This window comes from Struthio camelus, chromosome 23, assembly GCF_040807025.1.
Source record: "Struthio camelus isolate bStrCam1 chromosome 23, bStrCam1.hap1, whole genome shotgun sequence".
Taxonomy (NCBI): domain Eukaryota; kingdom Metazoa; phylum Chordata; class Aves; order Struthioniformes; family Struthionidae; genus Struthio; species Struthio camelus.
The window spans coordinates 8,510,936-8,523,197 of NC_090964.1; the positions used below are offsets into that span (position 1 = coordinate 8,510,936).

General features: G+C 56.9%; 2 protein-coding genes across 5 annotated transcripts; one reads left to right on the plus strand and one right to left on the minus strand.

The window, feature by feature from the left end:
* The first annotated feature begins 17 nt into the window (after window positions 1-17).
* Window positions 18-9,097, plus strand: BSDC1 (BSD domain containing 1). 4 transcript variants are annotated; one of them, XM_068917122.1, is made up of 11 exons: window positions 27-112; window positions 252-312; window positions 1,016-1,132; window positions 1,779-1,949; window positions 2,065-2,119; window positions 2,912-3,027; window positions 3,430-3,498; window positions 3,677-3,758; window positions 4,289-4,828; window positions 6,244-6,347; window positions 6,945-9,097. In XM_068917122.1, exons 1-11 carry the CDS (start codon window positions 102-104, stop codon window positions 6,975-6,977), a joined length of 1,359 nt encoding a protein of 452 aa, XP_068773223.1. In that variant the 5' UTR covers window positions 27-101; the 3' UTR covers window positions 6,978-9,097. The 4 variants fall into 4 exon arrangements, with proteins under 4 accessions (XP_068773224.1, XP_068773225.1, XP_068773223.1 ...); XM_068917121.1 differs by having other exon boundaries at window positions 39-112; window positions 1,016-1,144; XM_068917123.1 differs by lacking the exon at window positions 252-312 and having other exon boundaries at window positions 18-112; window positions 1,016-1,144.
* A 483-nt stretch (window positions 9,098-9,580) lies between these two features.
* TSSK3 (testis specific serine kinase 3) lies at window positions 9,581-10,982 on the minus strand. Its single transcript, XM_009681044.2, has 2 exons — window positions 10,785-10,982; window positions 9,581-10,345 (listed from the first exon to the last, which is right to left on the minus strand). The coding sequence occupies exons 1-2, from the start codon at window positions 10,927-10,929 to the stop codon at window positions 9,684-9,686; spliced, it is 807 nt and encodes a 268-aa protein (XP_009679339.2). The 5' UTR covers window positions 10,930-10,982; the 3' UTR covers window positions 9,581-9,683.
* Between the last annotated feature and the right edge of the window lie 1,280 nt (window positions 10,983-12,262).

Genomic DNA, 12,262 nt, shown 5'->3' on the forward strand with positions numbered 1-12,262 from the left:
CCCTCCCACCCCGGCGCCGCGGGGATGGGCGGCGGCCCGCCCCGGGGGCGGGGCCTGCGGGGTGAAGGGTCGGTAAATAGTGGTGACGTCAGGCCGCCAAGATGGCGGAAGGGTGAGTGTGGCGGGGCGGCGGCGGGGGGAGCGGGCTGGGCTGGGCTGGGGGAGCAGACGGCGGGGAGCGGGCGGGGCTCGGGGCTCGGGCTGCGCGCGGGAGCGGGGCTCGGGCGGCGCTGACACGCGTGTGCCGGCAGGGAGGACGCGGGCTGGTGGCGGAGCTGGCTGCAGCAGAGCTACCAGGCCGTCAAGGAGAAGGTAGGAGGCCTGCGGCGGCCCCGGGGCCCCTCTTCAGACCCCCCCCCCGCTCCCGCCCCGGGCAGTCCTCCCCCGCACCCTCCCGGCGCCGCCGCCTCTCCCCGGGCCGCACCTGCGTCAACCCCGGCTCCGGGGCCCGCTCCCTTCCCCCGCAGCGGCTGCCACCCCGAGTCCGGGCCTGTGCTCGCAGCACCCCGGTTCCCCGGCGAAGGGGACGGACCCCTACCCCGGCAGGGAGCGGCGAGGTGTTCCTTACGAGGCTGGGAGCGGAGGACCTGGCCGCTTCGCTGCGGCCTGGGGAGCTCTGTCAGTGTTGTGAAAATCCCTGCGTGAATCGGGAGGACGTATGCTCGTAGCGTTGCTTTCTGGTGTGTAATTTCCTGCCTGTGACAGCACTGCTCATGCTAATTGTGTACAGGACTCAGAACAACACTTTTTCTAACCTGTTTTTCCCCATCCTTAGCTTTAAAAAAAAAAAAAAAAAGCACACCATCGACAAAAAACACTAACGCTGTTTGAGCATACCTGTCTTCCATTGTTGTTAGTTATACAACATTCTTGCCTGTTGCATGTGTTGGGTATGAGCCTTAGTTGCATTAGTAGCTCTGACACTCTAATATTTTTAGCGTATCACATGTTTTTAGGGTGACAGTGGCTTTGTCAGAGACCTAAAAGATCATGCAATCTGTCTTTCTCCCTACAGTCCACTGAAGCTTTGGAATTCATGAAGAGAGACCTGGCTGAGTTCACCCAAGTAGTGCAGCATGATACAGCCTGCACTATTGCTGCTACGGCCAGTGTGGTCAAGGACAAACTGGCAGTGAGTATAGGAGTAAGAGAGCCAAGACTGTTGTTGCAGAAAGCAAAACTGGGGAGAAATGAGGCGTACCTAGAGCAGGCAGTTTGGTTCTGCCTTTAAGGACACAATTCCTTCTAAACAAACCTCAAGATGTAGACTTGGGCTTGAGGGTTCACATGTTTTTCCCTCGGTGCAAATTCAATAGCAAGTCCTCTGAGACTTCTGTGCTGTGTTGTGGGCAGGAACCTTTGGAGATAAGTGGAGACGGGTTCCCTGTGTTTTCCTTCTCCTGCTGTGCCATTTAGACAGGTTACTGGCAGTATCGCTGTAATATGACATCGCATCTCTTCACAGGCTGTCAGCATTAGCCCTATGCAGCTGTTGTGACTGTCTGACCCCCAGACCTGGCTGTATCTTTCCCATTTCACAACCCAGGCTTGGTTCCCTACCAGCTTATTACCAATACCTGCCTGCCACCACCTGAAGCTGGTTCCTGCTACCACACCCTTCTCATAGCCCAGCCCTGCCCACAGAATTGCCCCACTAGCGTGTTTCTGAGGGGAGAAAAATCCTTCTCCTGTAAAGGAACCTAGCCAGAAGAGTATTTGAGATTTGTCCTGCTGCTTCAGGCACTGTTACTTATACCATGTTGCCTTTTTTCTTGAAGAAGACAGAAGGTTCCTCAGGTGCAACTGAAAAGGTGAGGAAAGGACTCTCCGACTTCCTGGGTGTCATCTCGGACACGTTTGCTCCTTCGCCAGATAAGACCATTGACTGCGATGTCATAACTCTGATGGCAACACCCACAGGTACCACAGAGCCCTATGACAGCGCCAAGGTGAGTGTCCCATTTTGGAGCTTCCACCTGAGGAGCCGAGTCCTGAGCCCTGTCCTTTTGGGGCTCAGCTGCTGTTCCTCTGCTGATAGCTCTTCCCTCTTGTGTTCTCCTCCAGGCTCGTCTCTACAGTCTTCAGTCAGATCCAGCCACCTACTGCAACGAACCTGACGGTACGTGTGGGGCTGGGCAGTGCTGCCAAGCAAAGCTGGTGTTTGTGTGGGTGTCCATGGACTGTCCTGAGTTGCCCAAGGCCTTTCACCCGTGGTTCTGCTGGTTTGACTGCAGCTTGGGTCACCAGTGATGGAAAGCAGATCTATCTGTTGTCCTTGAGGACTTTGAGTTTGTTGGGTCTGTTTAAACTGCTGCCACAGCTAGTGCTGTCTGGCCTCTTGCTGATGGAGGACTTGGGACGTAGGATGGGCTCAGGACCCACGTCTCCCTCTCAGCCCTCCCAGTGAGATTTTGGTGCCTGTTACTTAGCGTATGACCTTCTGGTGCTGTCTGTTGAGCCTTTCCTGAGGGTTTCAGGGCGGGCAGACAGTCCAGTCCCTTGCAGCAGCAAGATGTTCACTGAGCTGCAGAAGCACTCCTCTTCCCTGGGGAAGGGAAGCATCCAGCAGGGGAGGGAGTGGGTGGACATACCGGCACCCCTGTGTGCCTTGACTGCTGTTGGCTTTAAAGGGCTGTCGGGAACCAGGGCTGTTCCCCCCTCTCCTGGTTACTCTGCTTGTACTGCAGCCTGTTTGGGAATCACGTTCCAGCTGCTGTGTGCAGTGTGAGACCTAAAAGGTAGTGTGCTCATTTCAGGGTTGCACATCTTGCTGCTCTCCTACCTGTCCTTGTTTGCTCCTTGTTTGCCCCAGCTGGGCTGGTGTGTAGCATCTTTCCCATGAAACTTGCTGAAACCTTTCCTGCCTTATTTGTGCCAAGGATTTTGCTATCTCTGTGCTTGTCTCGTACAGGCCCTGCTGAGCTCCTTGAGGCCTGGCTCTCTCAGTTTAACCTAGAGGAGAAGAAAGGAGAGATCTCTGAGCTGCTGGCTACCAGCCCTTCCATCCGAGCACTCTACAGCAAGATGGTGAGGCACCTGTAGTGGATGAGGGATGGGTTCTGTCTGACCAGGCCTTGGGTATGACACAGGGAAGCTCTGAGCTGCTTGGGCCCTGGAGCTGTCGGAAGGAGGATTGTAGCTGTGTAGTAAACAGACATGTTGCTATAAGGCAGCATATTGGATTCTTCTGCTCCAGGCTTACAAGAAGCAAGCAGAGAAGTTCTTCTGTAGCTATCTGGTGCCTGTCTGAGCATCTGCAGGTGTGAACCTGGTGCTCAGTTCCAAGTCTGTGTGGGACTGAGCCCCTGAGCGTGCAGGTGACTTGCGTAGGTTTCAGGGGCAACTGTAAGGCTCAGGAGGAGAGGAGCAAGGTGGCAACCACAGCCACCCCTTTAAAGTGACTCACTGCGTTTTCTGTGTTGCTCCCAGGTACCTGTGGCAGTTTCTCATTCTGAATTCTGGCAGCGCTACTTCTATAAAGTGCATCGCCTGGAGCAGGTAGGTCAGGAGGTGGGCTGAGGAGCGCTCTGTTGCAGACCAAAGAGACAGAGGAAGGCATCTTCCTCTGAAAAGCAGGGCTCTGGCTGCCTTTTCTGTTGTTGTTGCTGACACTGAATTGCCTTGGGGAGGAAAGGACTGGGAATGTGACTGGCTGCTGACTCTGACTTCCCTGCAGGACGAGGTCCGGAGGGAAGCTCTGAAGCAGAGAGTGGAGGAGAGCATGCACCGAGAGGAGCCAGGCTGGGAAGAGGATGAAGGTGGGTTGGATGGCAGGGATCTGTGGGGGAGGGCTTGTGTAGAGCCGGCAGATCTGAGCTGAGAGGTGGTGGCTCCTTCTTACTCCCAAATTTGGCTCCCAGCCTGGCCCCAGCTGTTCCTGCCTCACTGTCAGCTGCTGCTGTACTAGCAGTTGGGCCATGTTGCCATCAGCTGTTCCTCACTTGGCTAGAGCATGGGGGAAGCTAATCCCCTGGTGCTGCTCTACTGACTGGATCTGCTCTGCATGGCACCAGTGTTTGAACACCGCAAGGCTCCCAGTGCTGTAGTCTTGGAGCGAGTAAGCCCTACAGCCCCCCAGGGAGGGTAATGGGAGGGAGAAGAAAGGTGGGATGATGTGGGAGGCCTCCCTGGAGGACTGGGCAGAAGAGGCTGGCTGAGCCTGGTTAGAAGAGGCCTGCACTAGTTTCAAGCCCAGTGTTGGGGACTGCTGGGCTATAGTGCTGTTTCTGCTCCCAGCTTATAACACACTTGCTGAAACATCTCTTGCTTCTCTTCTGCCTTCCTACAGAGGAATTTTTGGGAATGTCACCCCTGCCTTGTGCAAATTTGAAATTTCCAGAAGCAGCAGAGAAAGAGTCTGCCCCTGCAGTCCTGGAGGGAGGCCACCCCACCCCCCTCAAGGGAGCTGCAGAGGAAAGCTGGGCTGTCCCCTCTTCCGAGTCACTCCCAGCAGAGGGGAGCCCTTCTGAGAGCAGTGAGAGCATCTCCCTTGTGACTCAGATCGCAAACCCTGCCTCTGTGCCTGCTGCACAGTTACAGACTGGAGCACAACCAGCTGGGGCCCAGGACCTCTCCCAAAGGCTGCTGGAGGCCACCTCAGAAGAGCAGGGCTCCCTGCCAAAGCCTGCAGAACCTGGGCATCCTTCTGCAGCTGCCCGAGAGCCAGCAGCATCCTCAGAGCGGCCAGCTGTTACAGAGCTCAAGGAGGTGGAGAGCAAAGCCCAGGGCAGGACAGAGACTCTGAAAGAGGAAGGACCAACAGATTTACGAGTCTTTGAGCTGAATTCAGATAGTGGGAAATCCACGCCCTCCAACAATGGCAAGAAAGGTACGTATGTGGGGACCAGCCCTATGCCCGGAAACCTTCTGCTGGGGATGGCAGCCCTTAGGGAAGGGGCTGGAGTCAGAATGGGAACCTGGGTGCAGCCTTTTTTGGGCTTGGAGCTGTGGTTGCAGGTCATATAGATCACTGGGTCAGTTCAGTGTTTCTGATGACCCTCCATTAGGACTACCTGATTCATGAAGTTCAGTGTGTTGCTAATATACTTGTTTTGGCAGCAGCACTGACCTGTTGCAAGTGTTTCTGCAGTGGAGAGGACCTCTGCCCTGTCCTGACCCTGTCTCTTCTCCAAATCGGTGTCCAGGAGATACCAGAAGACAAACCTGGATTCTCTGTTTTTTCCTCATGTGGGAGGAGAAAAGGAATTTTGCAAAAGTCACCTGGGGAGGGTTAGATCCAAACACTATCTAATGCCTGAACTAAAGTGGAAACGAATTCTTATGCTGTTGGGCAGGGTCGGGGCGGTCACAGCAGATTGTCGGTATCTGCTTTCAGCAGGCGGCTGGGCTGGTGCTGCTGCTGGCTCTGGCCTGAGCGCTATCGCGGGGGGAGCCCCGTTTCTGGGAGCGTGGAGGGTGAGACTCCTCAATGAGGTTGCCTGGAAGGGAAGTGTTACAGCTCTAGCTGATGCTGTTTACATACCTTCTGTTGAAGGGGATGCTGCTGTCAGTGGGACCTGCTGTAGGTCTTCTGGTGTAATGGGTTGTGCTAATTGTAGGATTATAAAGCAGCTGGAAATAACCCAAGCTTGGGGATAGTGGCTCAGTATTGTGCACTGGATCTGTTTTCATGTTGAGCAGAATCAAATTAGATGAGGAAGAAATGACAAGTTTCCTTGCTGAATTGAGTAGGCAGTGCCTTTGGTCCCTGGCTTGCTGGATGCTAGGGGGTCAGGCTGAGGTCTGTGTATGAAAAGTGTCTCCTCCCTTCTTGTCACCTCTAGGAGTGCCCCTGCTGCTCCTCTGCCCCGTGAGGTTGTGATTCCTGTTGGAGTTTATTACAGTGCCCATATTTAGGTCACTCTTGCCATTCCTTATCTGCTGTATTTTCTGCATGACCAAAGCATAACCTAGTTCTCTGAGACTGGAGGAGAGCATGGTTTTGGCACTCAGCTCTCCCACTTGTTTTGCACACGTGAAACAGTCCTTGCTGTGACAGAAGTCCAGCTCAGTCCATCCTGTCTCTATTAGCAAGCTGACAGCATGTCACTGGGAACCAGACAGGCTTTCTGTCCTTGGCCCAGGCTGTTTTAGATCCAACCCTTGTGAATATACAGGCTCTATGAGTCTTCTTGGACAGCTGTGTGGCTGCCCAACAACTTTGGCCAGAGTGGGGAGCACGCACAGCTCTGGGTCCTCCCAGAAAAAGCCTGTTGGGCTCAATCCTGACGTTTGTGGTTACAGGCTCCAGCACTGATATCAGTGAGGACTGGGAAAAGGACTTTGATTTGGACATGACTGAAGAGGAGGTGCAGCTGGCGCTCTCAAAGGTGGAAGTATCTGGGGAGGTGAGTGTAGGGGAAGTGTGCTAGCTCACATAGGCTAGGAAGTCCCTTCCAGAAAGCATCAGTGTTTCAGCATCTCCCTGGGGTGATATCAAGTGCTCTGCATTGCTTAGCACTAGGAGAGAGACTGCAGTGTCTTGGGGAAAGAGAGAGAGAGCAAATCCTTGGACTGAGCACTGCTTCCAGCCCTTGTGCAGGAACCAAGGCTGTGCAGCACGTCGCAGTGAGATGTGGCTGCTGCTGGCCTTGAAGGGCAGCACTGCAGTAGGTACCCTGGCTACTTGCAGCATCCGATCTCCAGCGCTAAATTTCTCGAAGGCCTGATTCCTTTTGGAGGAAGACAGATATAACTAGGGATCTTGCTGTGGAAGTCATGTGGGTATTAGCTGGAGAAGGAGAGAATGGTTTTTGGGGTGTACTTAAAGGGAAATGAGTATGTAAGTTTCCCAAGGGGAGGGACAAGGCAAGCAAATCCCTGTTGTGAGGGTGTGGATATGTCAGGCTTTGTGCTGACTCAAGTGTCCTGGGTAGGAGGATGTCTACTGGCACATGGCTGGTCAGTTAAAGAAACAAACTGAGGGATATTTCTCTTGTTTGCAGCTGGAAGATGAAGAGTGGGAAGACTGGGAATAAAGCGACTGCTTCCAGTGTGTGTCACAGGCTCACTTCCACCATCGAATATGAATTAAATCACAGACCGGCTATTCCTTTGTGTGTAACTCTGCTGGGGATTGCAGTTCCAGGTTGGCGGAGTTTCATCCCTGCTAAATCCTGTGGGCAACTCAAATGTGACCTGTTCAGATCTGGAGGAGGAGGAAGCAGGAGTTCACTTGTAGACTTAGCTGCTAGGGAACCCATCTTCTCAGTAGATCCTAGAGACTTGGCAAGGCCAAAACTGACTGCCCCTGACAGTGGTATGGAGGCAAGCGTGGTGCAGTGAGGGGTCCCCGGGATGAGCTGGGCACTGAGACACCAGCAGGATTGCTCGGTGTCCCCAGACTGCCAGTTGGCTGATTGTCTGCTTGTGTGTGCGCGTAACCTACCATACAGCAGTACAAAGGCTCTTCAAGGCAAGCTGCTCCTGCTCGCTCACTGCTCTGCACTGCCAAGACATCCCTGGAGAAAGCCCCCGAGTGGGGACTGGCCAGGGGCTGGAGATAACGCAGCAGAAGTAGCTCCTGCTGTTCCACTCATCGCTGCAAGGAGAGATAATTGGCTTGTGGCTGTGGTCCAAGGCTGGGCCCTGCTGGAAGGAGCCAAGCTCCCTGCCAGTTCCTGTGCTTCTGCCTGGCCTGGCTTTTTGTCTTAAGAAGCTTTTTCTAATGGAAGCTCCTGTTTCCTGCTGCAAGAGCAGCAGTTTCTCTAAGAGCCGAAGGCTGATGCTTTCCCCTCTGCAGTGGTCCCAGCTGCACTACTTTCCTCTGCTGGGTTTTGAGTACTTCTAGTTAAATTCTCCAAGCAAAGTACAGTGCTTGCTGTTACCTGTGGCTTGCTGTTACCTGAGCACTTCTGGGCAGGCAGTGATCTGGGTCACCCTGGTGGGAGCAGAGCCTCTCCCTTGTGCCCAGTTCAGCCCTTTCAAAGCCGCGGTCCAGCCCACTGACTGCTTCAACCTCTGCCTTGGCTGCAAAGTTCAACTGATTGTCTCTCAGCCTGGGGGTAGGCAAGTGCAGATGGTACTTGCTGGCTGAGACTGGCTGTGTGTTAATTCATCTGATACCCTCCCCCAAACACACAAACCCCCATCTTGGCTGCACCAGGCTTCATGTAGCTGCTAGGGTTACCAGCCTTGCTGTGCTCACTGGGTGTCCTTCACTTAAACCACGTTTCCACTGCTTGCAATGCTTCCTTTCGACCCACAGCCTTTGTCCCTGGTGCGGTGTCCTCCTAATGTTGTAAAATACCCCTCAGTGGATGTTGCTAGTAAGAGTTATCCTAAAGGGACAGAGCCCACGCCCCTGTCTCTGGCCTTTCAAGTATTGATTTTATCCGTGGTACCTATGTCATTCTGCCTCTTTGAGGGCTGCTTAATTGGAGCTATGGGTTTCCTTCTATTTCTGGATAATGTTAACCTAGGGTACTTGGGGAGTTATTTTTCCTTTGGGCAGATTCTTTAACACAGCTGCCTGCACATGTGTGGGGGTGGTGGTGGTGACTTCAGGCCCATGCATGAGAGCTTGTCAGTACTGGAAAAGCCACGAGGTGCAGGGATCGTGCTGTAGCGCAGCTCCTGCTTCGTGGCGTCGAAGGGGCCCAGCAGAGCCCCTGAGCTGTGCTGCCGCCTTGCCCTGTCCTGGGCTCTGACACGGCCCGAGGAGGCTGCTGTGTTCATGCTGTACGGAGGCAGGAGCCAAGTTTAGCTGCAGCAGGAAAACCTGTCATAGGTTGGTGCCCTGATACTGGTGGGGCTGTTTCTGCTGAAGGGCTGCGTGGTGCTGCCGCGGCAGGGGCTGCCGGGCTGTGTTGCTGTGGAGCGTGAAGGTGTGAGTCCTGGCTGCATCCCAGGCCCACAGCGGAGCTGCCGAGAGTGCAGCGCTCTCATCTGTGTCATTTTTTTTTTCTTTAGTCCAATTAACCATTTGGTTGTCTGTGCAATATTCTCTCTTCTGAACTATTCTGCATCTCCCTGAGCCTTTTCTAGCTGGGGTGAAAACCAGAAACAATTCTAACAGCTGGTGGTTTTGTAATGACGACTTTCTCCAAACCTTTTACAGACTTGCAGTTAACAGCAATTAAAGGAATTCTACAGAGTCGCTGCCTGTACTGGGTGTCCTCATTTCGTCTGCCGGCAGGGTGGGGGCTGCCCAGAGGGTCTGTGTCTCTTGGACTGGTTTTGATTTCTTTTCCCTCCCACCTCCGCCGAGGGACATGCGCTTGGTTGGGAGGATGCTGGAAGAGAGGGATAGGGCATGCTGGGCTGTCCTTTGGCTTAGTGCCTTGGCTGCATCTTCTCCGTAGTGGCTAGCCAGGCAGGGGAAGGGCTGGGGTGAAGCTTCCCGCCCTGCTCGTGGCCAGGGACACACGGCCGTGGATCCGCCGGCTGTGTGAGACGTGCCAGTGCTTGAGATGGTCTTGGGAAGGTGGGCAAACGCTGCTCAAAGCTCCTTGGAGCACGTATAAAGCACGCCTTGTTCTCAACTCATGAAGGCCAGGGGCTTTGGGTGAACAGATGAAATGCCTGAGCATGGGCTAGACCCATCATCTTGGCTCTGCCAGCCAAGGCCTGGCCTGGCCTGCCCCCCGCGGGATGGATGGGTGGGAAACACTGACGTGAAAATGTATCAGCGTTTTAGAAGCAATCCGTCCCCTTTATTTGGGGACAGCATTGACGAGCCCTTCTCAGGGGCTAGTCAGCCACGGGTGCCAGCTGACTTCCTCGATGGAAGGCCTCAGGATCATATCTGGCTCCAGGAGGCTTTTCAGGAGGTCCTGGCACTCCTCGGAGACCCCCAGGTGCCTTGGCAGGGAGACCCCTTTCTGCTGCTGGCGCAGCATCTTGGGGATGTCCGTGTCGTCGAAGGGCAGGCTGGCGCACAGCATCACGTAGAGGATGACACCCGTGCTCCAGACGTCACCCTTGCGGCTGTCGTGGGGGACGCCCTGCAGCACCTCGGGCGCCGCGTAGGCCGTGCTGCCGCAGAAGGTCTGGCTCAGCTCCTTGCGGTTCCTGGGCAGCAGCTTGGCAAAGCCGAAGTCCGTCAGCTTCAGGGTGAAGCCCTGCAGCAAGGCGTTCTCGCACTTGAGGTCGCGGTGCGCCACGCCACAGCCGTGGCAGTACCGGATGGCCTCGACCAGCTGGTGGAAGAGGGCCCTGGCGCGGCGCTCGGGCAGGGGCCCTTCGTGCAGCACGCAATCGAAGATGTCCCCGTCCTCCGCCAGCTCCATCACCAGGTAGATCTTCCCTTCGGCAGACTCCAGCATCTCATACACACGGATGATGTTCTTGTGGTCCAAGCGCTGGACGATCTGGAGCTCCCGGGGCAGGAATCTCTGGATAAACTCTGCGGCGAGAGAAAGAGGGGTTTGCTTGCACTGCGGGGATGAGGACGGCCCTTCGTCCCTGAGCTGCTGGCTCCTGTCACCCCTCCAGGGCTTGGCCAAAGGGGTGGGTGGAGAGAGGGAAGGTCCTTTCACGGGGGCCCTATTCCTTATGGCCTTGCACCGAGCATCCCTGCAGGGCTTCTCCCAGAGCGATGCAGGGACCGGGGACGCAGGGAAGCACGGCCTGATGCCCCGGGCTGTGCTTTCTGCCTGCAGCAGGGAAATGCGGGAGCTCTCCCACCCCCCTGGAGCTCGGGGGCAGCTGGAGCCCCCCAAGACGCTGCCTCCTCTCCTGCTCCTCGGAGGAAAGTTTGGGAAACTAGTTTTCTGCCAAGAACGAGAAGCCTCCAAGGAGAGACCGAGCCTCAGCCTGGAGTCCTCTCCGGTGTCATCTCTTACCATCTGGACCTTCCTTCTTATCAATAATTTTAACAGCCACTTTCTTCTGGTGCTTTTTGGAGAAAGCCTCCTTCACTTTGGAGTAGGTTCCCTCCCCAATGGTCTTGCCCAACTGGTAGCCATTGACGAGCAAAATCTCCTCCATCTCCTCTCGCAAACCGGGCCCGTCCGTTCTCTCAGGTCATCGCACAGCAACTCCGCGAGAGCATCCCAGCGCCCGGCGGCCGCCCGCGCCCCCGGCTGGCATCTGCTGCAGCCGCCGCGCCGCTGCGTCCCCGGCCCGGGCAAAGCCCCCGGGAAAGGGGGCACCTAGGGACATTTTAAGATGCGCGTGTCCTATTGTGATGCAGGTGACGCTGCGTGAATCGGGTGATGGAGGGGCGCCCGAACGGGCAGTGGCTCGGGGGCAGCGGTGATGGGCTGCGCTGAAACGACCTCCTGGCAGGCGCCGTGAGCAGGTGGCGGTCGGGGTGCGGGGCTGGGGGGCCCTCCGGGTGCTCCCCATCCTTTTGCTGTCTCTGATCTCCCTGCGTCCTGTCCCTGCTGCTCTGTTCCCCCCCAGGGCAGGATTTGGGGAGGTGGCGGGGGGGTTCGGAGCAGGAGGCGACACGCGGGAAACGCTCCGCTCCTCGGCGGCATCCTCCACCTCCGGCAGTGGCCCCGCAGGGAAAGACCCCGGGCGGCCGAGCGTTGCCCACGCACCCCACGCTGGACCCGGCCCCTGCTCTCGCCTCTCCGTCCAGCTCGAGTTTTTCCAGCCGGGGAAGCGGGGAGCAGGGGGTTTTCCCGGTGGCGCGGGTGCCGGCGGCATTGTGATGCGGGGGCGCGCGGCGGGTCACAGAGCACCTGGCCCCGCTGCCGCCACCGCGCTCAGCTCAGGCAGGGACGCCGCCGAGCCACCGCACGCGCCACGGGGCCCGGCCAGCGCCCCGCAGCGTGGGGCCGGGGGGTCGGCTGCCGCCCCGCGCGCCTGCCCTAACCCCCCCGCTCTCCTCTCCGCTCGCCCAGGTCTAGGGCTCGGACATGAACTCCCAGGAGACCCCGCAAGCTCGGAGGTTTCCCATAGAGGCGGGCGACTCTCCCGGCCTGGCCGTGGCTCCCGAAACGCAGGAGCCGGTAGCCGCTCAGCAGAGCGCGGGAAGGTAAGGGCTGTGCCCCCTCCGTGTCCCCTCCTTGGCGAACACAGCTGTTTTGCTCCCCAAAACATCACCCCAACGGCCCGAGACCCTCCGTCCTGCGGGGGGGCCAGGTTGGCCCCCCGCTTTCCTGCATGCCTGAGGGCTTTCTCGGGACAAGGTGCGCTGTGCCGTGCCGTGCCGTGCAACGCTGTGCCGTGCCCCGCGATGCTGCGCCGTGCTGCTCCACGCAGCCCAAGCAATGGCATGCAGTGCTGTGCCATGCCGTGCCGTGCCGTGTTGTGGCGTGCCATGCTGGGCCATGCCGGGCCATTTTCTGCCACGCCATGCCGTGCCGTGTCA